This window comes from Dromaius novaehollandiae, chromosome 16 (assembly GCF_036370855.1).
Source record: "Dromaius novaehollandiae isolate bDroNov1 chromosome 16, bDroNov1.hap1, whole genome shotgun sequence".
NCBI lineage: Eukaryota > Metazoa > Chordata > Aves > Casuariiformes > Dromaiidae > Dromaius > Dromaius novaehollandiae.
Window position 1 is genome coordinate 20,040,977 of NC_088113.1, and position 26,063 is coordinate 20,067,039.

At 54.4% G+C, this 26,063-nt stretch overlaps 2 protein-coding genes across 4 annotated transcripts in view; one reads left to right on the forward strand and one right to left on the reverse strand.

Annotated features, from left to right (window-relative positions):
- Window positions 1-10,108: 10,108 nt before the first annotated feature.
- On the forward strand, window positions 10,109-10,516 carry LOC135330167 (corticoliberin-like). Its single transcript, XM_064521811.1, has one exon. The coding sequence runs from the start codon at window positions 10,109-10,111 to the stop codon at window positions 10,514-10,516; it is 408 nt and encodes a 135-aa protein (XP_064377881.1).
- Window positions 10,517-18,268: 7,752 nt separating this feature from the next.
- Window positions 18,269-26,063, reverse strand: part of DNAJC5 (DnaJ heat shock protein family (Hsp40) member C5) — a 41,233-nt gene continuing 33,438 nt past the window's right edge. For all 3 annotated transcript variants that reach the window (XM_064521641.1, XM_064521642.1, XM_026092827.2), the window contains one exon: window positions 18,269-25,724. In XM_064521641.1, coding sequence (XP_064377711.1) covers window positions 25,621-25,724 — 104 coding nt within the window. In that variant the 3' untranslated portion in view covers window positions 18,269-25,620. The remainder of the gene's footprint in view (window positions 25,725-26,063) is intronic.

Consider the following 26,063-nt stretch of genomic DNA (forward strand, 5'->3'; position numbering starts at 1 on the left):
GCCGCTGGGGCCGTGCCAGCGCGGCGAAGCAGAGGGGGGCTCGCCACTGCCGGCAGGAAGCCGCGGGGAGGCCGGCCCCAAGAGGGGGACGGGGACGGAGCCAGCGCGGGCGGGCGGTGGCCCGCGTGGCCGAGCACCCCGTGGTTTCCTTCCCTGCATGAGTCAACGTAGCAACACGGCAGCCTCACGCGGGCCGAGACAAGCAAATGGGGCCTGGAGCAGGCTCCTGCCGGGGGCAAGGGGAGGCCGGGGGGGGGGGGGGGGGGGGGATACGGGGGTGCAAGCCCGAGCCCTCCGCGCCAAAGCCACGCTCGGAGCCGGCGCCGACACGCCATCGACGCCAGCTAAAAATAGTGCCCGCGTGGGCGGGAGGCACACTCATAAATGCCGGGGTGGCGGCGCGGCGGCCGGGGGTTCGGCTGGGGCAGCCGGCGCCTGGCGGGAGAGCCTCGGGGACGGGGGACGGGCTCGGCTGGCGCCGGGCGCGAGGGAGGGACCCCGAGGGGAAGGCGCCGTGACGGCCCCAGGCTGGGGCTGCCTCCGGGGCAAAGAGCCCACGGTGCCCCAAGCACCTCGTCTCCACCGCCCTTCTGGGGCGTCTCCACCATGGCCGCAGCCTGGGGACCGACGGTGCTGCCTGCTTTCACCTGACAGAGCCATGTTTTCTATTTTTGTTTTTCTTTTTTGTTTTTTTTTTTCCCCCCTAACAGATCACACCAGACCTCGCCAAAGCCCCCTTTTACCTCAGCAACCACCCCTGCCATTTTACCCCAGCGGCACCACGCTTCCACCCGTCCGCCTCCCTCCCGCCATCCCCGGCGCCATCTTGGAGGCGGCTGGGCCGGGCGCGGCGCCATCTTGGAGGCGGCGGCGGGGGCCGAGATGGCGGCGAGGGCCGAGATGGCGGCGGCCGCCCATCCCCACCCTTCCTCCGCCGGCGCTTTGCCTTGTTTAAAAGCACCTAAAAGCACCAGCGGAAAAACCGCGTGGGAGGCTGGCTCCGGCTGGGCCCCGGCCGCCTTTTCCTTGCTCTCGGTGGGTCCCGGGGGCTGCTCCGTGCCAGGCAGAGCCGCACCGGCCTCGCGGCTTCGGCTCTGCCCCCTTGGCCGCCGGTGCCCGGCCAGTGCCACCGTAACGGCGGCTTCCCTGGGACCCGCCATGAGCGTGGTGCTCGGCTTCCTGCCCCGCGCGGCCGCCGCGGCCCTGGCCGGCCCTGCAGCACCGGCCCCTCGGCGCTAAGAATAGACCGGAGTGGTTTAAAAAAAAAAACAAAAACAAAACCCCCCCCCCGAGAGCAATGTCTCAATGTCTCCTTGACCACCAACGCGCACACACAGGCCTGTCGCGGCCAGCGCGTTGGGGGTGAAGTTGCGCTTGCCGCAGCGGTGGGGCAGCCCGAGCAAACGCTTCGTTTCCGTCCCGCCTTTTCCACCCCTTCGGTTCCTACGCGGTCCGAAAGAGGCAGAACTGGCGGCTGAAACCCACTGCGCATCTGAGACCGCAGCAATTCGCCGCAGGAGTGGGCCGCTCCGAGCAGGGCAGCGCCGCGGGGCAGGACTGGCCGTGCGCCCCATGGCTCCCTGTGCTGCACCCGGGGCCGGCTGCAAAAACCCACTTCATTCCTAGTTAGGCTAAACGCGGGAATTTGTTCCCGACAGCCTCTCACAGGCCTTGACTTGCTTTCAAAAAAAGCTGCGCCACGAGCAGAGGTGGCTTTTTCAGCAGTCAGTATCAGAACTGCCATGGAAAAGGGAAAAAGTTTTTGGCTGTTGCATGAGGCCGTATTTAAACCCTGCAACCAGCCGATACACCCGACCCCTCGCAGACTGACGCGTTTACCTGGGCCAGCGCAGAGCCACGCTGCAACCTGGGTCACTGACATCTTGCATTAAATTCCCACTTGCTCTTGCTTAAAGTCATCCTTGGTCACGCTCACACGCCCTAGAGACTTCTATAAAAATCAAAGACAGACATTTAAGAGAGTCCATCCCACCTCACCAAACATACGTGAAGGTTCATTTGACCCTGTTAGCCCGTAAACTGAACCAACACATTGCAACGAGGAAAAGGTTCGGGCAATAGTTCAGCAGACTAACGGAAAGCGCAGGCAGCTCGCGGGCCCGGCGTGGGGATGCGCGGGGCGGCCCCGGCCAAGCCTGTGCTGCACGGCTCCATCACCGGCCCCGCGCTGCGAGCTGCTAAACCACGCTCAGCGCGGTCACCTCGCTCCCCTAGCCCGGGTGGGGATCGCAGCTGGCCATAAAAATGCTCAGTGCCGCGTTTCAGCTGTGGCCAAGCCCCTGCTTGGTGTGGGGCCATTAACTGTATTATTTTAGCTGGATGAGGGGTCTGTTCACCGGGAGGTGCAGAAACTTGGTTACGGCACTTGCAGGGTTTTGCACACACACATTTGATGGCTTTTAGCAGCCGCCCCAAGCTCATCTGGCTTCTTTCCTGCTGTTTTATACTGCTCGTTAGCCAATAAAATCACAACGCACCTTGAAACTCTGTACAACTTCCCCAAAAGGAGGTAGCAGCGGCTCCAGGACTCTTGCAGATGTTGCTGGTTCATTTTCCAGTGCCCTGCCGATAGGTTTGCAAGGTTGGGCTGCTTCATCCGTCTTCCTTGTTGCCTCTTTTTTTTAATATTAATTAGAAGGAAATGATTCTTTCGTATTAATGATAATTTGCAGAGCATATTGCAGGTGATCAGAGTAGCAGCATGCTCCAATGCAATAGGCAGGCAGATAGAGAGATAGATATAGCTGCTGAGAGAGTCAAATAATTACTGCACGGAGGGTTTTTTCGAGCAGCACCGTGGGCTGGGGGCACCCAGCCGCAGGGCCTGTGGACACGGGTGTCCCGGGGTGCCGGTGAGGCTGCTCGCGCCGAGCGCAGGAGTCGCTGCCTGTGCCGGGATCCCTCGGGAGCATCACAGGGACGCAGCAGCCGGGGCACCTCGAAGGCAGCTGCGCTCTGGAAAAAAGCCTGGTTGGAAGAACACAAGGTTCAGTGCAGAGGAAGCACTCTTGGATCCGAAATATTCCTTCTCCATTTTTAATAAACAGGATGGGGGAAAAAAAAACAAGCATGCAGCTGTCTCCTGCCTTATTTTCTGTTACAAACGATAGCGGCAGCATTTCCCGCGCTCATCGCTGCCCGCGCTGCAGCTGAGGGGGCCACCAAGCATGGGGGCAGCTCCCACCGCGGGGATCCGGGGGGGGATCCGCATCCAGGGCGAGGAGCTCGGCTCCCTCCTCGGCCCCGGCCCAGCAAACACACTGCTGTCCTCTGGACCGAGCGGGGCCGGCACCGAGGTGCCCGGATCCTGCCATAGCATGGTTCTTTTCACAGCCCGTTTCCCACCTTTCCCTTTGTTTTTCCAAAGTGGCTTTTCTGGGCCTGCCAAGGCTTAACGAAAGATTTAAAAACTAAAATTAACATCACTGCCTTGCGGTTCTGCCCCACTCAGAGCCGCGAGACCCCGGCGCTGCTCTGTGCCCCGGTTTGGGCATCCCAGGGTCGGGGGGACCCGCTGCCTCCGCGGTCCTGGCTGTGGGGCGGGAAGGGGATGGAGAAACCCGCCCTGAGCCTGGGCTCCGCTCGGAGAGGCGGCATTTGGGAAAAGCATTTTGGGGGGGATTGCTGGGGGGGGTGGAAGCGAGGGTCTCGGGGGTGCGGGGCTGAGGCCGGGGATCCTGCAGCAGCCGGCACCAGGGGCGAGCGGTGCGGGAAACACCGCGGTTCCCGCAGCCGGGGAGCCGCCGCAGCTGCCGCCCGGGAATCCCTCCCGCCTCCCCGGAGCCGAGCGCTTCCTTATTATCTAGTAAATCAAGAGAAGCGCTAGAACGCTATTTTTTTTTTCTTTCTTTCCTTTCTTCACCCCTTCTCGCCGCCCTGTCTGTCCAGCGTGTAATGGAAATTTTACCGCAGCCGCTCGCGCTGAACAAACAGGAAGCCGGGGCGAGTGCGGCAGCTCGCGCGCAGCTGAGCCGCGCGGCGAGAAGGGCCATAAAAGCGGGAGCGGGGGCGGCGCGGACGCCCGCTCACCGCTGCCCGGGGTGCCGCGGGGCTGCAGGTAAGGCAGGCGCTGCCCTGCACCTTCTTTTTCTCCCTTCTGCAAAAGCGATTTCGAATTATTCTTGGAAACCCTCGAGCGGCTCAGCGGGCGCCTTTCCGTAAGCGGGGAGGCCGGGAGGCGGTGGCCGACGCTCCGTCGCTCGGTTGCACGCTTAAACTTGCTGCTGGGAGCTGCCTGTCTCTGGCTTTTCTGTCTTTGCAAGCCCATTTGCCAATCTTAAAAAAAAAAAAAAAGAGCAAAAAAAACCCACCCCATGATCGCAGACTCGAGACAGAGATGCTCAGCAAGCTAAGCCTGGGCCGTGGCTCTGCAAGTCCCTCGGTTCCCAGCCGAAAGATTTCTCTTTCGTTTGCTCCAGGCTCTGCTGCCGCGGCTCGGCCGGGCGTCTCGCGGGTGCCGGTGGGGCTCGGGCCGCACCACGGCGCGTAGCAAAGCCTTAGCACCCAGAAAGCTTCAAACGCAACAAGAAACCCAGAAAGGGCTGAAAATCCACCAGATTCCTTTGTGCCGTCTCTGACCGCTTTCCAGGCCCGTTCAGGTTTTGCATGGACATGATCCTCCGTGCAAAGCTTAGAAAGACAAATCCTGCCCTTTTAGCTTTTGTGGTTAATTCATTTTTTTGGTCAGCCTTTAACATTCATTTCTCCATTTATGGCAAAGAAAAGAAAACCGCTCTGTCACGAGGCTGCGAGGAAAGCGGGGCGATTCCCTTTCCCGGGGACGGCTTTCGAGCCCCCGCGGCATTCGGGTGCTGACACGGGGCTTGGCCCGGTGGGGAGCCCTCGGGGGGGGGGTCTCACCGCGCAGACGGGCGCAAGGTTTCGCACTGCCGAATTGCAACCCCAGGGCAGGGGAATCGCAGGAAGGGAAACGCATGTGACGCCTTTTTTTTAATCCAGAAAAGCTTTTTGCTCGCTGCCGCCCGCCCCGTGGCTTTGCAGCGCGGGTGCTGCCGGGCGCCCTTCCCCGGGCGGCGCGGATGCAGGGGCTGCTGCGCCGGCGCGGCGGGGGGCCGGGGCCAGGCCGGCCGCCCAGGTGAGGGGCACCTCGAGGACTGTCTAACCTGAGAATGGTGAAACATGAGGCTCAATCTCAGGTTCGTCAGCCCATGAGACGCCTTCTCCAGAGCGGGAGAGGCGGCGCCGGCCCCGGTGCCTCCGGCCGGGCCCTGCGGCGGGGGACGTGGGAGCAGGGCGGCCACGCTTGACCCAACGGGCGCCTCGATGCCACGGTGAGGGCCGCCAGCGCCGGAGCCACCGACGGATGCGCCGTCCCTGGTCACGCTCGGCTCCTGGCAGTTCGGGGAAGGAACCTCCGCCTTCCCGGCAGAGGAAGAGTGAGCGACAGCCTCAACGGCGGCGGTAATTAATCCCCAGGCAGTGCCCAGGGGCTCCTCCGCGATGAGCGCGCCCGTCATTGATGACGGGTCCCGAGAAAAAAAATAAAATAAAATACAAAATTCCAAGCTGAGCTTCCTAAATAAAGCGAAAGGCCGCGAGGCGCGCTTCTCAGTGCCTTAACTACAATTAAATGACTAATCCTAAAGCACGAGGACCCAGCGCTGCAAAGCGTTATCACCCCGATGCTTGCCGGGGGCAGCGAAAGGAGACGGGGGGTTCTGGGGAGCCCATGACATGCAAGCGGCTGCCGTGGCCTCTCCGCTGCTTCCCCCTGCTCAGGGCGCTGCAAAGCGCCTGGGGACGTTTTACCCCAAAGCGGAAAATGCAAACCGGCCACCTCCGCTCCCTGCAAGACCTGCCAGGAGGGGGAGGCATCCGGACCCCCCCTCACCGCCCAATTCCCACCGGCCGGATACCGGCTCGCTCCTCGGCCCCCTCTCACTGCAGCGAGCACCTCAGTTTTGCAGCCAGGCCAGCGCTGAGCCCCTGCCGTGCAAATCCGCGCCCCGGGCCCGTGCACCTGCGTCCCGCCGGCCCATGCTGCGCAAGCCCCTGCTGCGCAAACCCGCGTCCCACCAGCCCCTGCCGCGCCAAGCCGTGCCGTGCCAGCCGACATCCCGCACGCTCACGTCGCGCTTGCGAAGCCCTGACCCAGAGCCGGGTAGAGGAGAGGCCACAGCGGGAAAGCGCCAGCCCTCCGCTTCCCGCATCGCGTTTCCACACCGCCAAGCACCGACCCGGAGGCCGGGCTCTCCGGGGAGCTGCCGAGGGCTGGCGGGAGGCGGCTGCGCCTCCGGGCTCATTAATTTCCCGGAGAAGCGAGCGGAGTCTGACGAGCTCCTGTCCGACCCCTCCGCGTGCTGCGATGGCTTCGCCTCCACGTGAGGGCTTCAAATGCCAAAAGAAAACCGGCAAACAAACAACCCGCAGCTGGAAAAGCAGAAGAGATCCCGCGTGGCACGTGGCGGATAACAAATCCTTTAATCAGCTGCACATTTGCTTTTTCTCAGCTTAGTCAAAATTGTGCCTCTACCTGGAAATGGGATGCGGGTGCCTGTGCTGCTGCACCGGTGCGGTCCCCGGGCTGAGCCCCCGCTGCCCCGTCCGGGGGCTCCGCCGCTCCCGGGGGGACTGGAAACGCCCTCCCACCTGAACTGGGAAAAAAAGCTGCTATCGCCACAATTTCCTTATCCTTGGAACACCGAGGAGGGCGACGGCACGGGAGCGACGCTGGGACTTACCACGGCCAGGGCTGCGTCCCGCGGCGGCTGCTGCTGGTGCCTCGTCCTTCCCGCCGCCGCGCCGGGGGATCTGCGGGATGCGCGGCAGCACGGCACGGGCACCGGGGAGGCACGAGGTGCCCGCAGCGAGGCCGCCAAGGTCTTCCCGGGTCATCCCGCACGGAGACCGGCCCCGGCCTCGCAGCAGCCCCTCCGGCTCGTGTTGCCGCGCACCAGCTCCAAGCGCTGCCGAGGAGCCCTGCCGAAATGGAGCCGGCGGCGTAGCCGCGTGCTGGCACCGGGCCCCGCGCTTTGGCGGACGGTGCAGGCTCCGTATCCGCAAATCCTCCCAAATCATCCTCCCGGCCTGCCAGGGCTCCGGGTGCTGCCACCCATCCGCAGGGACCAGCTCCGGGAGATGCACCTGGAACAACCAACGCGACCCCAAGCACAACCCTGCGGCGAGGTGCCCGCACCGCCCGCCAACCGCCGGCAAAGGGGGTCAAAACATCCCGCGAAGGGGGTCAAAATACCCCTGAGGGGGCCGGCAGGGCTCGCTGGGCAGAGGCGGCCCCCGGCAGCAGCTGCACCCAGCACGCACTGGTGCAGGGCCCGGCCCAGGGGCACAGAGGGGAAAGCAGGCTCCAAAATTACCAAAAACTATGGCCTTTCTTGACGATGGAGTAACAAAAGGTAGTTACGCGATATCCAGGATGCAAAGCGAGAGGGGGTGGATTTTTCCACCTCCCCCCAGCCCAGGGTCCTCTCTGCTTTCGCCGCGGGTGACTCTGCGCCTGGGGACACGCGGGGAGCCCCGGCTGGCCGCTGCCCGGCCCGCTGCAGGGATGCTGCGGGAAGCGGCACAGCCCTCGCGTTTCGGATGTCTCCGCACCGAACGTGACTCTGCGGGGGGGGAAAGGTTCTTGCCATTCACTCAACTTCTATTTAATGGGCTTTTTTTTTCCCCTCCTCTTCTTGAAATGTTTATTCCTCATGAGGGAATTTTAATTTTAGAGACTGCACTTTTGCAGGCTGAAGTGATTGCTTAGCTCCAAGTGCTGAATGATGGAAGCTCCAGCAGGGAGGGAGGAAAAGGCAAATGAATCACATGCATGAGTCCCTCAGACCCCAATTTGCATCCAGAGGTGTGTATCCGCGTTGGGTGATTAGGCCAAGAAAAGAATGCTTCTTTTGTAGTCAGCCAAAGGAGGAAAATTGCACTCCAGAAGGATATTTAAGCTTCTGAAGTAAAGTTTTAATCTGTATGATATCACAAAATGAATCACGGGGAAGAGCCGCGGAGGATGCTGGAGCGCTTGCTCGCTTTGCGACTTCTGGAGGAGATGCTGCAACTCAGAGGGAGAAGTCTGATGAAAGGACGTGCTGCACAGCCATGAGCTGACCCCACGCATGCGCGTGTGTGCCCAGGCACGCCTGAGCTGGCCCAGGGCTCTGCACACGCGGGGACAGACAGGACGCACGGCCCTGCGCAGACTGAGCGCTTTGGTTTTCAAGGGGCCTAAATTTGGATCTGTTTAAGCACCTAAAAAAACCCAGTTTGCTTTTGTTGCTCTGCTTTGCGCTCCGCGTCCCAGTGCAGACCAGGCCACGCAGAGGTGCCGGGGCAGATTTCGGGAGCCCGTTTGGGTGGGAGCCAGGAGGCCACGTGGAGGCAAGTGCCCCTACATGGGGCTGGTGCAGTGGGTCCCCCGCAGGGTGGGGGAACAGGGTCTCGCGGGGCTCAAGCCCCCGCTGCATCCAGGCCCCCTCCCCACAAATGTGGAGGGCACAATGTGGGTGAAGGATGGAGGGGGCACGCGCAGGCAGTGTGAAGGGGTGCTGGCCTAATGCCCCCTCCTGCAGTCTCCCTTGCACATGCGTGCACACACGCGTGCACACGCGCTCAATTGTGCGCTCCTCCACGCACTCCTCACCGCCTCGGTCACCCCCTCGCTCACAGCTTGCTCCCCTTCAGCTCCGCAACATCCCCGCTCAACCCCCTCACACGCACGCAAAGCCACCCTCGCCCCTGCACACCCCCCTCACACCCGTCTCACACCCTCCCCACGCACACCCTCAGCCACTTCCCTGGAGGCACACCCTTCACACCACCCCCCCACAGCCTTCACACCCTGCACGCGCCCCCACTGCCTGCACGCACCCTTCTGCCACTCACATCCTTCGCATCCCCTTCTCGCACCCCCATCCCACCCCCGCACCCCTTCACACACACACACACACACACACACACACACACACACGCACCCATCACTCACCTCCCCACCTCATGCCCCCACAAGCCCTCGCACAGCCCGGTCAGGCACCCCTCGCCCCCACACGCTGCACACACCCCTGCACCCCTGCGTGCACGCGCACACCCGTCTGCACACCCCTGTGCGCACACACACACACAGACACCTGCAAACACAACACACCCCTGCACTCCCCCCCACCCGCTTACACACCGCCCTGCGCTCCCCTTCACACACACACACCTGCACACCCCTGCACACACCTGCAAACACAGCGCACACACCTGCACTCCCCTCCGACACACCCACTTGCACACCTGCACACACACATACACACCCCTGCACCCCCGTGCACGCACACCCCCACGCACACGCTTACACACCTACACCACCGCGCACACACACAGTTGCACACACACACTTGCACACGCGTGCGCACACCCGCGCACACCTACACCCCTGCACCCCCGTGCACGCACACCCCCCCCGCACACCCTTGCACACGCGTGCGCACACCCGCGCACACCTACACCCCTGCACCCCCGTGCACGCACCCCCCCCCCGCACACCCTTGCACACTCGCACCCCCGCACTCGCACCCCCGCGGCCCTTCAGCACCGCGGACAGCGCCCGCCCGCTCCGGCCGCGGCCCCGCTGCGCGTCACGTGGGCCGCCCGGCTATAGCGCGGTCACGTGGGCCGCCGCCCCTATATAGCGCGGCGGCGGGCGCGCGGCGCTGTCTGCGGGCGTCCTGCCGCGGCGGAGCGGGCGGCGAGCGGTGAGCGGGGACCGGCACCGGGCACCGGCACCGCGGGGGGACCCGGCACCGCGGGGGCGGGACACGGAGGGACCCGGCGGCGGGGAGCGGGAGTCGGGACCGGGGACCCTGCACGGGGCGCGGGGACCGGCGCCGGGGACGGGGCACCCGCAGCACCGGGATGCGGGGATCGGGGACCCGGGACGCGGCGCGGCGGCTGGGGACCGGGGAAGCCACCGGGCTCCGTCAGCACCGTCTCGGGGAGCGGGGTGTGGGGGAGTCCCCAGCCCCGGGGGGGGTCCGGTCCTGGGGGGGGGGTTCCAGCCCCGCAGGTGCCCCTGACCGCAGCGGGGGGCTCCGGGGGGCTCTTGCAGGCGTCCGGCCCCGGAGCGGCTGCGATGCGGGTCAGGATGATCTCGGCCGCCTCCGTCCTCGTCCTGCTCTTCCTGCCCTCGGAGACCTGCTCGCCCCTGCAGTGGCCCCGGGGCCCGGCCCGCCGCCTGGCCCCGGCCCCCCAGCCCACCTGGGAGCCCTGGCCGGGAGCCGCGCGGCCCCCGCCGCCCGCCGCCGGCCCCCCAGCGCAGAGACTGCCCCGGCTGTGCCGGCCCCGCGGGGCAGAGCCCTCGGCGGCCCCCCGCGCCCGGGCCCCGCGGGCGCTGCACCCCGGCAAGCGGCGGGACGGCAAACCCAACTCGCTGGACCTCACCTTCCACCTGCTCCGCGAGTTCCTGGAGATGTCCCGCGAGGAGAGACTGGCCCAGAAGGCGCTGAGCAATAAGCTGCTGCTGCAGAGTATAGGGAAGTGAGGGGGGGGCACGGGGACGGAGGAGACGCGCCCCATAGCGAGCGGCGGGGGGCCGTGGCTGTGGGGCCCGCTGATGCCCGGCGCGGGGCTTGCCGCGCTCCCCGGGGCCGGGGGGCCGTGCGGGGGTGGCCGTCCCCTCCACGGGACCCCCCGCGCCACGCCGTCCAGCGCGTCCCCCTCCCTGTTCTGCATTAAAGTCGCCCTCGCACCTGCCCCGTGCCGTGCTCTAGCGCTCGCGCGGATGCCCCGGGCCCCCCGGCGCTGCCCCCTCCGGCTTTGCAAAGACCCCCGAAGCGCTTTGACACGACCACGTCGCACCGGCCATTCGGACAAAGCCCGGCCCCCCCCACCCCCCCTCAGACCCTCCCCAGGTCTCACCCAAAATACCAGCATGGAGCAAACGCAGGCAGCCAACGGTCCGATGCAAAAGCGCTCCAGCTCTCCCCATCACCCGGCACGGGCGGGTGGCACCGGTGCGGAGCTGAGGTTTCTCCGGTTTCACCTCCGCTCGGGGGGGCCGCGGCCGGCTGCAGCGCTGGGGCCCCCTCCCCGGGCTGCTCGCTCCCCGCTGCACCGAGCCCTGGGGCAGCCGGCGCTCGGACGGCGCAGCTGGAGTTCACAAATTGCACCCAGAAACGCTTCCAAAGTCCCCGCAGCTCCGTCAGCTTTAAGGTATCGAACTTGGCAGATGGGTCTGGGGAAAAAGAGAAAAGAAAAAAAAAAGACAGAAAACGCACCACACGCTCGCGGGTCTCGGCTGCCTGGGTGAAAGGTGCTGCCCCGGCTGCTGGTTTGGATAAGGGGGGAATAAAAGCTGTTTCCATGGGGCACCCACAGCGCCCATGGGCCGGAAAGGCTGGAGGATCCCGCTGGGCATTCCTGCGTGACGGTTAACGCTCCCTTCATTCCGCTCTGGTGCCGTAATTAAAGCAATGCAGGAGGCGGCGGGTGCCCGGGCAGGGGGAGCAGGCCGAGCCCTTCCCGGTCTCGGGGAACGAGGGCCCTGGGGAGCTGCGGCACCTGAGGGGCTCATCCCGTCTCATCCGGCTGCAGGGTCTCCGCGCTTCGTTGCAGCCCTATTAATTAGCCCAGAAGCGGCACCGATGGGCCTCTCCCTCCCGCACCCCAGGGAGCAGCGGCTGCATCCCACATCCCGTGGGTCCCTTGCGCCCGGTGCTGCCGAGGGCTGGCCGCTGGCTCCCCGCGCGGAGCGGCAAACGGAGCGCGCGGCTAAAAATACCCTCGTGCCAAGCCAGCGAGAGCAGTTCTGGGTCTTGCACCCCGTGGGAACGTGAAGTTTGATCTCTGAAGGAGGCTGGTGTTTACACGGGACCCGCCTGCCGCGCACGTGTAATGCGCTGTGATCATCCTGTGGGCTGCTTTTTTCCCTTTTTTTTGGTAAAGGTATATTTTCTCCCATTAAAAAAAAAAAAAGGCGTAAGAAATACATAAAAGCAGTAATTATCTCAAGGAAAGGGAGGAACAGTTTGTTAAAACAGAGGCAGTTACGCATGGCCTGAGCCAGCCAAGGCAGCTCTGAAGCACTTTTAACCCTCTCCTGAGGGAGCTTTCGGTCCTCGGTGGCTGCAGGTGCGCGGATGGAGGTTTGGGGCCGGGCTTTCGGCTGAGGAGGATGATGGAAGGGGCCCGGAGCCCCGGCAGAGGTGAGCAGGAAGGGGCAGAGTCCGGTCCCCTGCCGCTGGGAGCGGAGGCAGGACACGCTCACGGAGACGGCCTGGGATACGCCACCACGGCTGAGCATCCTCCTAGCACGCAGGTCCCCAATCCCACCCGGCCAAGTTTGTAGAAATGGAGGATCCCAGAGCATCACCCGAACGCTCCCAGGGACCGCAGGCGCCCTCACCTTGCTGGTGGCCCAGGCCACCTCGGTGGGGTCCCAGATGCTGCTGCACCGGCCGGGTGATGCGTGGCTCTGGGTACCAGGTTCCCCGGGGGTGGAAGGCGACTCCCCGCCGTTGTAGAGGTGCTGGCGGCTCCTCCTGCCCCTGCCGGGCATCCTCGCCGCGGCGCCAGCAAGGCGCAGCTCTCCGGCCGAAGCAGCCCCGGAGGATGCTCCAGGGGACCTGCAGGCAGCGATGACAGCCAGCTTTTACCAACAGCGTTTCCTAGGAGCCCCCCAGGCTGGGACATGAGCCCAAAGACCTGGATGGGGCTTTTCCATCTCAAATATCTCGGCAAATGTATGAGAAATACGACACCTCAGGGCATTGCAGCAGGTCTGCACCTTTTAGTGTCGTGCAGCTGGGGGTGGGACAACGTTCAGCGAGCTCTCGGGCTCTCTCAGAAGAGCAGCATCTGTACAGGAGCTTTCCTGACGGCACGTGGCAGCCCCAAGAGCATTACAACTGCCCTGCTGCTAAGCAGCGAGGGCTCCTGGCAGGGTCCCTCCTCGTGCCACCGTCCCCATCACGCCCCGCGCCGACGCACGGCCTCACCCGTTCATCCCACCGAGGCGGCTCCGTGCTTGCAGCAGCCCGTCCCGCGCAGGGCCAAGGTCCACGCCGCTGCTGCCAGCCCGCTTTGCAGCCCGGGAAGCGACGCTCCGAGGTTCGTCTTGCAGCAGGACGCCCGAGCGGGGCCCCTCGGCTCCCGGCGCGTCCCCCCCACGAGGACAGCGCGGTGCGGTCCCCGTTCAGCCTGGCGAGGGACGTGAGGTGCTGGGTCTTCTCCTCCTGCTCGCAGGGACCCTTTGCCACGTGATGTCCCCCCAGGATGGCACACATGTGGTCAGACGTCCATGCAGAGCCTGCTTCTGCGTCCTGCGTTGTCCCAGTCCAAGGTCACAGCGCAATCGCCAGCTTCTGCTGACTGGGATGAGCCAAGGACACGTTGCAACTCAGGGGCAGCAGCACAGAGATGAAACATCCTTCATTAATCCCAACGGTGGGCCATTGCGCACTTGTGTTCAGCATTTCAAAGCAAGGGAAAATCCGAGGTACATAGGGGACAGGGGGGTGCAGTCATGAAAACAAACTACTGCTTTATACTGCTCAGTGAAAAGCAGAACGCTGTCCCACGAGGAATGCCCGTATTTAGGTATGAGGTTTCATCCTGACGCTGAAATTCATATACACAAGTAATCCATGATACGAACCCCAAAGTGACGTGTAAATAGTGTTAGTTTTGTTACAAGGGGGAAACAATCAATAGAAAATAAACTAAATTCTCCAACAGAAAATGCTATGTTTACCTAAGCTGCTGAGCTCTATCCCTGCACAGCCCACGAGCATCACGGCTGGGAGGTGTCTAAGGACGGGATGTGACGCCCTTTCCCACCGAACCGCAGCCACCCTGCGCCCATCCAGCCACCAGCCCACGGGTCAGGGGAGGACGTAACGCAGATTTCGTGGCAGGGCCCTGCCAGGGGACTGTCAGCCCTCCAGGTGCTCCAACCCACGGCCATTCCTGCTCACCCCCAGGTGCAGCAGAAGAGGGGGAAAGTGATCTATGCCAAGAGCAGGCGTTTCCAACCATCTGGGACCGAACTGCTGCTTCTAAGCCAGCAGCTGTTACAGGATAGAGTTAGAAGCCAACGCTGCACCCCAGCAAGGATCCTGAGAAGCTTCACGTGTTACCTCAGTGCTCTTGCAGGTACCCTGGAGATGACCGGTGGAGGCCTGGATCCCACCACTGGCAGCAGCGAGGGCTCCGATCCCGCCCGTCAGCTCAGCCTGTAGACGAGGAGGAGGGAGACAAGGTCACATCACCATCCGCTGAGCACAAAGCGGTCCCCAAGACAGCCGGTGTGACCATCGGCAGCAACTGCCACCGGAGCGGGACTGCCCAGGAGGTACCAACCTTCTCCTGCGTGTGGATGTCCATCCACCAGGGGAGCAGCCTCGGGCTCCCGAAGTCCCCGCAGAGCGAGCGGGTGGCACCTTGCCCATCACACAGTAGATGCTGAGCGTCTCTTCCTTGTGCTCCTCGCAGCTGGGGGGTTTGGCCTTTAACAGAGGCCTGGAGCTGAACGAAGAGAGAACAAGAGCAAACACGGGAGGAGAGAGGGAACACCAGGACTGTCTTTGGGTGCCCCCCCACCCCGCTCTCGACAAACAGGGAGCACGCCTGCAGCCGAGCTGGGGAGGTGCCGCTGGCTGCAAACCCTCCCAGAAAGCCAGGGCCCCAGGAGAAGCGCTTCCTGCAGCAGGACCCCAGACCACCTTTATAGATCCAGGCTGGTTTCAGCCCCGAGGGACTCGGCTGCGGGTTGCCGGTGCCTGGCAGGGGCAGCCCTGGCTAGCTGATCACAGGCACAACACTGGTTGCTGCTCCTGACTTTGTCCAGTGGCCTCGGGCCATGAGCTGGAGCAGTTTGCTCCCCTCGCTTCGCCTGCCCTGCCTGTGCTCCCTCTAGACACTGTCCCCAGCCATACACAGGGACAACTCCTACCACAGCAGGGATGAGCAGGACAGGAATCCTTTCTCGGTTCTCAGCACTGGTGCCCAAAGCCACCCCAGTGCCCCGCAGCCAGAGCAGGGTTCACCCGTGGCACGAGGGGAGCGGGTGTCAGAGGAGAGCCGACCCCAGGGAGACGAGTCCTGCAAAGCGAGGGCAGGTCATCGGGAGCTGTGCGTGGAGCAAAGAGGAACGAAATTCCTCCCAAGGGGACTCGGCAGAGAGAACGGTTGCAGGGCCCGAGAGCCAAGGAACAAACCTGTCGGAGCACAAGCTGACTCCTGCTTGGAGATGCCGACGATGTTTTTGACCTTCAGGTTCCTCTGGAGGCTGCAGACCCCAAGTCTGTGCAGGCAGCAGGACAGGCAGCAAAACCTCCCTCCCAACCCCACGGCGATTCCTCGAGGCTGAAACAGAGATCTTCGTTGGCTACCTGTAGGTGTATGTTATTCAGCTGGCTTGAAAATTCCCATGAGATTATTTAAGGAAGTTCTAGGAGCCACAAATCCTACCAGGCAAGCAGGCAAGCCGAGAGGAGGACATACTGGAGCGTGGGACAAAGTGGAGACACCAGATGCTTGATAGCTTCAAGGCAGGTGATGAAAAGGGTTGGAATAAGGACAGGCCTGACCCCCAGCTATGCTGAGTCCATACCCGTGAACCAGGGAAAAGCCTTGCCACTGAGGGCAGAAAGCGTGCTCCGAGTCGAAATGTTAATGTTTTGTACTTACCTTCTTCCAGCTAACTTCTGTCAGACGGGGGAAGAACTCCTCAAAGTTGTCGCAATCTCCAGGAAAGCTGTGCGGATAACGAAAGCTGCTCATGTCAGTAAGACCACCTTACAGTAGCAGTAATGCTTCATCCATCACAGATGCTGGTTTAGAGGTTCAGATAGAGAGCTCAGAGCTCCAGATTTATGTTGTGTGAATTCTCACCTTGGCTCCGAAACAAGTCCTGTAACAGCCTTTGGCACGTCTTCTGCTTGTCTTTACTTCTGTGCCTCCACTTGAGCAGTGAAGAGTAAAACAGGCGCAGATGATGCAAGCTTCTCAGTAAAGTGAAGTTTTTGCTGTAAACAGATCTTCAAACTATGTGGTGGGCCCCTTCCGTGGAGGCCCTAGGACCATTTCTCCTAACACTCGGCAACAATAAATTCACATCCCAGATATCCGCCATGTTCCAACTTTTATCCCTTTTGCTTTTAAGAGCTAAACTTTAGGGACAGAACGTCACCCAGCGCTTCCAGAGCTCGGGATACCAGCGGCTTCCCCAGCACAGCCGGTGCTGTGGTGCTACCCAGAACCGGCAACCGCACTGCGGCCCAGCACGGGGCTCCTCCGTTGCGAGTCTCCCCAGTCAGCGCCTCTCACAACAGCATTTTTGCACGTTTTAGGAGAACACCATTTAGCAGCCGTTAACAGCAGAGGCCTCAGGTCCTGTCTGTGATAACTGACTGGAGAAACGAGATCTTCTGAGGAGGCATCTCAACCGCTGAGACGGAGGGCATCGGTATGGGGACTCCAATGCACTCCCGGCTGTAAGAGGGAAAGAAAGTCTTCACTGAAGACTGGGAGGGCAAATTAGGATATTCAGGTCCCTATTTGGACTGTCAAGGCAACAGCTGTTCTCTTAAAGGAAGCTGCTGAGAAAAGTTCAACAGATTCACTTCCTTTCAGCACATCCAGTGGGGCTGCCGGCGGCCGATGCAGAGGACGGTTCGGAGTATTCTCCCTCTCGTTTAATTGACTCAGGCATTGCCCAGCCAGTTCTCATCGCCGGCAGATGTTGTGTGGGCGAGACAGGATTACCATGGGTTTGGTGAACACCTCCAAGCAAAGTGGGCAGATAAGCTGCCTCCAAGTTGTCCATTGTGCGGTGATTCCCTAGAAAAGATTTGCATTCCACGCGGGTAGAGGTGACAGCGCTAACAGAGGCCGGACCTCACTCAACTCAAACCATGAGGCAGCACAACGAGGCAGCATTGCTGCTGGCTCGCTGGTCTCCAGAGCTCTGTTTCTGCCTCTCTCTTTAAGGCCCCAGGAATTTGACAGCTGAAGCTATTTCTCTCTGTTACATTTTGGTTCCTATCGAACTCAAGAGGATAAGGGAAACAAGCCTGATTTCACAGTCAGAGTACCACGCACTTCCACTCAGTGATAAAGCTTTAAAAATATTAAGTATTTGTCGCTGCTTTGTATGTAACCCAGGCGTATGCCTCCAGACAGGGAAACATCAGCTTTAAGTCTTTGGTAGGACAAATCCTTGCTCAAGGAGGCCTGTTTGGTAGTTCTGCAACACAGATGACTTGAAAAACACAGTACAGTTGATAGTAAAAGGGAAACCTGGCATTTCGGTCACTAGTAGGGAAGAAGAAATGGCTTGCAGTTGTAGGATACACTTCACTCCTGCACAATTATTCAAGGTTTTAACAGGAGAAGTCTAAAAAGCAAAAAAGTAAACCAGCAGCCCTAAGACAAGGGAGACATGGATTAGATTGTCTACCCTGGCAGACAACCTCCAGGTCTGAAAAGCTCTTTAGCCCTTTTCTCTCACACCACCATCAGTGAAACTGGAATGACAGCCCTTTCTCTCATACACACCATAGGAATATATTCATTAAAAAGCAGAAATGCACTGAACACTGCAACAGGGAGCAAACACCTAACACAGAGAGGACATCTCTCTCCACCACCACCTTCCCAAACAATCCTTTCTGCACATCATGGATACCAAGCATCAGCAGGGAAAAAACATAGGATTGCAAAGACGCATGAGGTACAGTAGAACCAATTTTACTGAAAGGATCTCCTGTTACAGGGTTAACTAATTCCTCATCTGAGCTCACGGACAGAACTCATTGAAAATGCACACTGCCAAATACGTGTCAGTGCTGGGCTGCACATATACCAACCTCCCTTTCAGAATTGCAGCAATCTTAGCAAACTTTATGAATTTACATGATTCTGAGTTCATGTAAATTTTGGTCATTTCTACACAATTTCACTCTTCCCACATTTCCAGAAATTATGCCTATTTCATAAATTCAGGATCCCTGCAACACTTGCGTCTGGCAGGAAGTCAAACAGCCCATTACATATTTCAGGTCTTTGGCCTTTAGCGCTCAGAACCAGGGACTCCAAGACCCAGGTGTAAAGGAGAGGGGGAAAGAAGGGTGCAGTTCGAAAGCCAGTGATGAACACAAACCACCTGACCTCTTTGAGGTCACCCACCTCCAAGCAAAACCCTGCCTCACCAGGTCCTTCAGGCAGCCGGCCACGCAGGTGCTCGTTTTCGTGACGAGTTCAAGTGCACAAATAAGGAAAGAAAAAGCCCATGTTTATTTCCGCATTGAAAACATTTATTTTACAACAGTGGTTTCAGATAACTTAGCAATCTTTATTTTAGTTTATGTTCGGACATACAATACACAAATTACCATGCTAAAACATAAAATAATTCCTTCTGCTGTAACTGCGTGTATGTACAGGAGCTCAGTAGTATCGAGTGTTACAATCCACAAAGTTCAGACAGCCACATTTACTTACATACAATTCGAAGTGTGGTCCTTTAGTAACATAACAAAATATATATAAGTCTATATTATAATCGCTTTTCAGATGCATTTATACTTTGATTGTTTTTACATCGGCAAACATTTTTTTAAACATGGGCTTCCCTCCCCAACCCCTCCCACCCCACCGGAGCCGAAGTCCAGTGCAAATGCAAAACGCATTCTCTCATCACATCTTCAGCTCCCACAGGCTTCATAAAGAGGCCAATATAACAAAACCCCATAATGAATTATTTATTTCAGGGCCTTGCTCACATGCAAAATTAACCTAAACTGCCTTGGATGTCTGTGATAACGCAAACCAAATAATCCACACCCAGCCCCAAAAAGTGGGAGAAGGTGGGGATGCAGTGGAAGGAAGGAATGACAGCAACTGGCTTAAGTGGCACACATCCAAACAAGGAAACAGCGAGTGTTTTGAACTTGGCAAACTTCAAAGTTCATCTACCGTAACAGACACAAATATAACTTCAAACATGTAAGTAATAAAAGGAATCCCCCATATATTTCCCCATTTCTGCTGATTGCCATTAAGCAGAAAACCCATGTGTGTTTTGTATGTTAGGCAACAGCTTCTGGAACATAGGGCCCAACTAGGGCCAGCTGCATTCTCTACCCAATATGACTAGAAGTAATTTGGTGGTACATACACGTACGTTGGCCACAATCTTTTTGCCTTTATGCAAATCATCAGCTAACTTTAGTTTTATGACTTGCAATAACTCCAAGTCTTATGAATCCAACCTGTAAGCACTATAAATTGAATAACTGGACCAGACTGTGCAAATGCATCATATGATTCAAGTTTAAATTCTCACTAGCAAGGAGGGAAGACTTTAGGAATCCGCTTGAGTAGAAGATTGATTTTCCCTTTTCAAACAGCACAGCTCTCTCACTAGTACTACCTATTTATTTATACAACAGGATCCTTTCACCATTTCCTTCATCGGTCATTTAAACTGACAAATCTTGTTTGTTTTTTCCTGCAGCTGAAAGGAGAAAGCACAATTCTGGACACACGAAACTCACACCTTCGGCTTTTCTGTCTGAGAGTTCATAGAAGTACTTTGAGCCAAATTTCATGTTTTACCACCAAAGAAAAAACAGCAGCAAGTACTAGGTGCACACCTGTTGTATAAATATATACATATGTGCATATATACATACATACACACACATGATGTTGCAATCCAAAACCTACAGCACAGGTTTGGACCTTGCTTTGTGAAGTCACCGAGTCCCACTTTGTAGAGTACAAAGTAGTTAAAACCAGTATAGGAAAAAAAACACATCAATATATTCTATTACGCCTTTAGTGATTAGCACATTGACCATATTTACTGTCCCCCCCACATACCAGCCCATGCAAGCCAAAGTTATTCCAGAGATCGCCCTTACCCTCCTTGCTACTGTTGGGTGTCATTTCTTTCCTCTATAGGAGAGTTGAAACAGGTAAATCCCAGCTCCGCCCTCACAGGACAGGGCAGTTGGCAGGAATCAGGTAGGTCGTTACATTTTTTGGAAGCCATTGCTGTACACAGAATATAAGCAACCATTCACAAACTACGAGAATACACCCACATTGCTGGCTGTGGGGGAAAGGGAGCAGAGAAGACGACAGCACTCAAGAATGGATAGCCATTTTGTGTAAGAGCTTCCTCTACACATATATATAGCCACCAACAATTCCCAGCATCTCTCCTTCTAACAACAAAATTAACTGTACATGTAACATTGGCATTTTATTTTCAAATGAAGGTATGTCTTCCAGATCTATGGAGTTTGGCTTGTGCAAACAAAAACAACAGAAAGCTTCCCTTACACAGTTTCTTCTTGTAAAGAAAGCACCTTCTTGGAATGAAATGGGAATTTCAGTCTTGCAGAGTCTCAGATAGCACTTAAATCTCCAAATACAGTACGTAGAGCAGACCATAGTTCTTGCAGGACTTGAACACTGACAAATTACCTGCCATTTTGTTAGCTATCAATTATACTTCTTTCAAGATATTTTAAGCAGTTGTTGGCATAATGATATACTACAAACTAGATGATTTCCACTATAATACAGAGAAGCGGCATCAAATGACAAAGCAAGTTAAGTTTATACCAACCTTACACTATAAATATTCGCATGGGGGGAGGTACGTTTCAGTGCTCTGATTCTAAGATTAATGCAGATTTAAACAGCATCCAGAATTATTAACATGAGGCAGGGGCTGCCAAGTGGCAAAAGCCTACCTGACTACCTAGCAAGAATCTCCTGTTAAGCAGTAAGCCAATATCCAGTTGCATTGGGTAGAAAAAACTGCAGCACAAATGCATTTCCTAAGTTTTCTGGAAATGCCAAGAACACTGAAGGGCACCAGACAAAGGGCACAAACTAGTTAAGAAAACAGGTACCTCTCTCAAGGACTGTGTACATTACAAATGCTCAAAGATCAGCCCCCTAAAAAGCATAGTCACATCCCTCCACACCACATAACATAACCATTTTAAAAATGGATCAGGAATATATTTGCTGTCAGGTTCCTGCCCTGGTTATACCTGTAATGCATATATGCTCCGACATCAAGGGTTTTTAAAATTGTAGCCCCACCACCACCACAGCACTGTTGCAAGACTCAGTATTTCTTAGTACTGTGTTAAAGCCGTCTTCCTAAGCAGGTGTTTCTAATCATACTGTAGGCTGTGTACACATACGTTTCAAAGAGCATCACATTTTCAAGAACACTATGAGCACTAATATCTAAAGCAGTTTAAAAATACTACAAATCTAAAAATAAGACTAAAAAGATAATATGGCTCTAAAACATCCCTGCATGGAATTAGCAGAAATCTACACAATATCAGATGCCATTGATGTTTACATAAACAAATTTATATACAGATAAATATTTAAGAACTTCCTACACATATTACTAACAAAATGAAACTGGCATTTAACAGGTGTGACGCCCCTTCATTCACTTCAAGTGAAGTATTGAATTCTTGGTTGTACTACATTGGGTTTGGGGAATTCCCCATGCACAGGGAGGACAGGGCACAGCAAGTCCAGCACCAGCTACTTCTAAGACAGCTTTGCTGCTGTCAGATGAGACAGTACCTACACATTCCTTGAAAGGAGGCAGTAGCTTTCCTTACTTATCCTAAGTTACAAATACCATAGCTCTCCATACAACAAAACTTTTGGATAAGATCAGTGGTCCTTGATATCAGTCCATGAAACTCTCCAAACCAGATGGTCCCATAAACTCCTAATAACAAGGAGCTACAACTGTTAAGAAAATGGGTGCCGAGTAGGTTCGATGAGCTAGATGGAAGTGGCTGAACTACTTAAACAGAGATTCTCAGGTAACTTGTAAAAATCATGATGTGACTTTTAAAAAACAAAACAAAACAAAAAAAAACAAAACAAAAAAAATCAAACTTCAAGTTTTAATTCTGGCAACACACCAAACAGATCAACAGTGCTCAGGTTTAATTTTGGAAGGAAACATTCTGCATATAAGCCAGTAACAAGTATTTTCACCCAGGCTTTAGTGCCTGTAAAGTTATGCTATTTCAGCTCTGGCAGGGACATCGCAGCTCCAGAAACTTAAGCTCAGATATGTTGGTTGATCTTAAGCACTAGATTTTTAACCATTATTTCCAGTACAATTCTGCATTCACTGGAATTCAATTTGGCCATTTTTCAAAGACAGAAGTGCAACTCGTGTAACCCCAGGATACACTTGTACCTTATTTACGACATAAGAAAAAAGTGGGCATTAACCTAGATATCTTCTGATTATACAATTTTTGTTTTAAAGAAACACTGTTTAAATAACTATTTCTTACACAGTTTGAGAAGTAAGGAAAGAAAGAAAGTCAAGAACACATTAGTACACAGTAATCTTAAATTCAGAGGTTTAAGACTAACCTGGGCAAACTTAGCAGTTTCAAAAGATACTCATATTCATATTTTTCCCCTTGATTTCTTGTAACTGGGATCTCAGAGTAGTTTCCCTTGAAACACCTAACATCGTATGGGCATATACAATATACAGATTAAATTACTATTCCCACAACCACAGAAACAGCTGAAAAGCAAGCAGTATCTCTTAAATTCATGCCTTGGTAAATGAAGAACTAATTGCTGGTTGAAATGTTGGGTTCAGGAAGGGAAGGGAATTGTTTGTCTGTTTTTAAAACAGCAAATTTATCCTGAACTTTTGCACAAGTAGTGCAAAACACGGATAAAGGTATCCCCTCCAACCTTCATTGGCTTCATACATTTCAGTTTTGATATCAGCCTGTACACAGAAGTCTGCAGGGCTCCCTCACACTGCACTGCTTCTGGGGAACGGAGTAAGAGTGACTCTCGCCACGGCCTGAAGGTACGTTACACAAGTCCCCAGCGCGCCCAGTTTCCAAGCCACAACCTCCCGCCGACTCGTCCAGACCAGGGAAGTACCCAGGGAGACTGAGAAACAGAACCCAATTTGGAAGGAACGCCACCAGCCGACCCCGATGTGACGAGTCCCAGCTGCTCCCGCAGAGCAACAACTGCCCTTTTGTGTTACACATCTAGACCAATACATGGAAACAGAAGAGTATTACAGACTGCGGTACACAAGGAAACAGCATTTTTCTCCTTCTGCTGAGTCCCTCTTACTAACTAAGCTGATTTACAAAGCCACAAAGTTATCACTTTATTTTTACCAAGAACATTGACTCATTTGCACGGGTTGCAATTTTGACCAGTGAGTTTGTAGCGGATAAAGTCTGCATAGATATTCAAGCATATTCAAGGGTGGAATTCTACTTTAAGAACAGGCTTCAGACAAAATCTACAAGGCAAGCCCATGAGATGTTATTTTTCCCAGCTTAAAAGTTACTTTTCCTTCCAAAGGGTCAAAGACTTTGATTAATAAGGACCTCAAGTCAAATCATATATGACTGTCCTCAAAGCCATCCAAGACAGTTTTGCCTGATACAAAAAGTTAAAAGTAAACCAGTAAACCACAAGGTTTCAGATCTGAAGGACTGTCAACAAGGAAGAACTTACTTAACAACTGTTTCTTAAATCTGGTCAGTTAATTAAAAGCTCTTTTTGGATTTCTGGATCCCAATGTGTTATCAAAAGCATACCTATCTGCAACAAGCTCACATGCAGGCAACAAATGTGCTTGTACCAACTGCTACGGGAAAGTCTGAGTTTGTGACCATCTCTCACTTAGTATTTAGACTGTGTAAAGAACCTTTTCTTCTACCTGGTATGTTTAACAGGGTTTCACGTCAGACTATGTGCTCTATCATTTTCGGCCCATGGAAAGGCAGAATGAAATACATTCAGACAGATTTTCACATTCCTCTCCCCCCCTTTAATCCGGACAGTATCCAGAAAAACTGTACCTTTTACAAACCTAGGCCAGCCAAATGGCAGTACGCCTTGCCCTCCTCAGACAGGAGGGTCCCCTTCATTTTCAGGTGGTCATCTTATAAGCTGACAGTGCTTTAACCCATTCAAAAGCAACACCTGGACCTTGTAGAAAAAGCAGCATAAAAGACCTTCAAAGAAGATACTAGATGGGAGGATTTAAATCACTCATCAAGAGAAATAGATGATAAATGAAAAGGGGAGATGGGGGATGAAAAGGACAGTAGAGGCAATGTGATATAAAACCATGAAGATCAAAATTAAAGAGGTTGTAAATAAATGCTAAAAGTGCCAAGTGTAGATTTACTGGTAGCTATTCTAGATCCTGACTCAATATTATCTAAAGCAAGATTATTAACAACAAAATATACCAGCAATTCACCAGCTGACTAAAATGTTGTCATAAATCTCAATAATCCAGTTTCAAGAGCAGTATTCAAAAATGATTTGGTTTCAAAACAGTACAGGAAACCTTTCAATAGTTTTCCCAAAGTTTTTCTGAGGAATAGAAAAACACTGATGTAAACAAGTCTAAATGCAAGACTATGTGCAAATTATACAACATAAACACAAAGAAAAGTGTTTTGTTCTTAAAAAGCTATTTAAGTATTCCATAAAGATGTTCATGAGAAAATCAAAGAGCTTTTGTGTTAACAAAAACTGAATAAAAAACAAAAAAGTAATACCCCATTTGTCTATTAGAATGTTGGATTATTCAAACACATTTTAAGAAATCTTTTTTTTTTCTTTTTTACATTTACGCTATTGCCTATCATCTGCATTTTATTTACTTGGCCAATAAAAACTGATTAATTGGTTTCACTTCAAGATTCTCATGCATTCAGAAAAGCTGCATTATTTGGTCTTTAGAATTTCAGGAAAAAGTCAAACCAAAACAGAATTGTGCTTGAAGTTTAAAGTCCACCATGACCACCACCAAATAAACCTATTTATATTTGGGTTTGTGGCAAATTAACTTTTGTGGTTACACTGTCACTGAAGATCCCCTTAAGCATAAACAGCTGTTCATCAATTTACTCTTCAAAGATTGAAAACTCTCCCTTTTTATTTTTCAAGGTGGATTTATTTAAGCTGAAAACCAGCATTAAGGAGAAATCTAGTTCTGCAGTACTGGCATTTTTGGTTCTTGGCTTTGTAAACTTGCTTAGATAACAATGCAGGAAAAGGACAAATAAAAGGATTGATTGTTGCATTCACATGAAAAACCATGAACTTTTAAAAGGTCTTCAACAGCTCAGCTGTATGGAAGCATGGTGGCTTCTGTGAAACGTTTTCTTTTTTAAAATCTCATTTTTAGGCCAATACCACTGCTTAAAATGCAGAATGTCTCCATCACACTTATTTTGTGACAACTCAATACATTACACCACAGACATTTAACATAACTCCATACATGCTATTAAAAAAAAAAAAAAGGAAAGGAAAGGAAACAAATAAGATCATAGATAAACTGCTTTAAATACTGCATGCTACAGCACTTCACGTATCGTCAAGATACGACACTGAAGGTGACAAAAGGCTGAAGGGATTACAAAATATTTTCGGCAGGTTGGAAAGCTGCCTTTTTACTGTGGCAGAATTTTTCCCCCTCCCCATCTCTACTTCTAATGTTCATGATTCTAGTGTTGAGTTGGCCATGTATTTATTTATCCATTCTAATTACAGTATTTCTTTAACTTAATTAAATCCATCAGTGTGGTAGCTGGGGTGAGAGTCAGCTGTGAGCTGGGTTGTCTCTGTGGCTGATGCTGGCTGTATCACAATAGGTGTGTCTGAGGCCTCTGGAAAGGGAAGACAAAAGGTTTAGCACACTGAGAAAAAAACAGTGCCCTATGTTCCGGCAAGTATCAGTTACATCTCTGTGCAACAATTTGGCAATACAATTTTATACTCCTCTTTAAAAACAATGTTGACTTACTGTCCTTCAGTCTGTGCACAACGCCAAAGGACTCAAACTAATACGTGGAGCATTTATTATATTTCTTTACTCACATAAGAGCAGCAGCTACTCTCCCGTCGTTCAGCAGTTTCAGTTAAAAACATGATCAGAGCACACAGAAAGTCTACAGCTTTTTAAATAATTGGTTTAACTCTACAGAAGCCTAGGTGCTTCATAAACA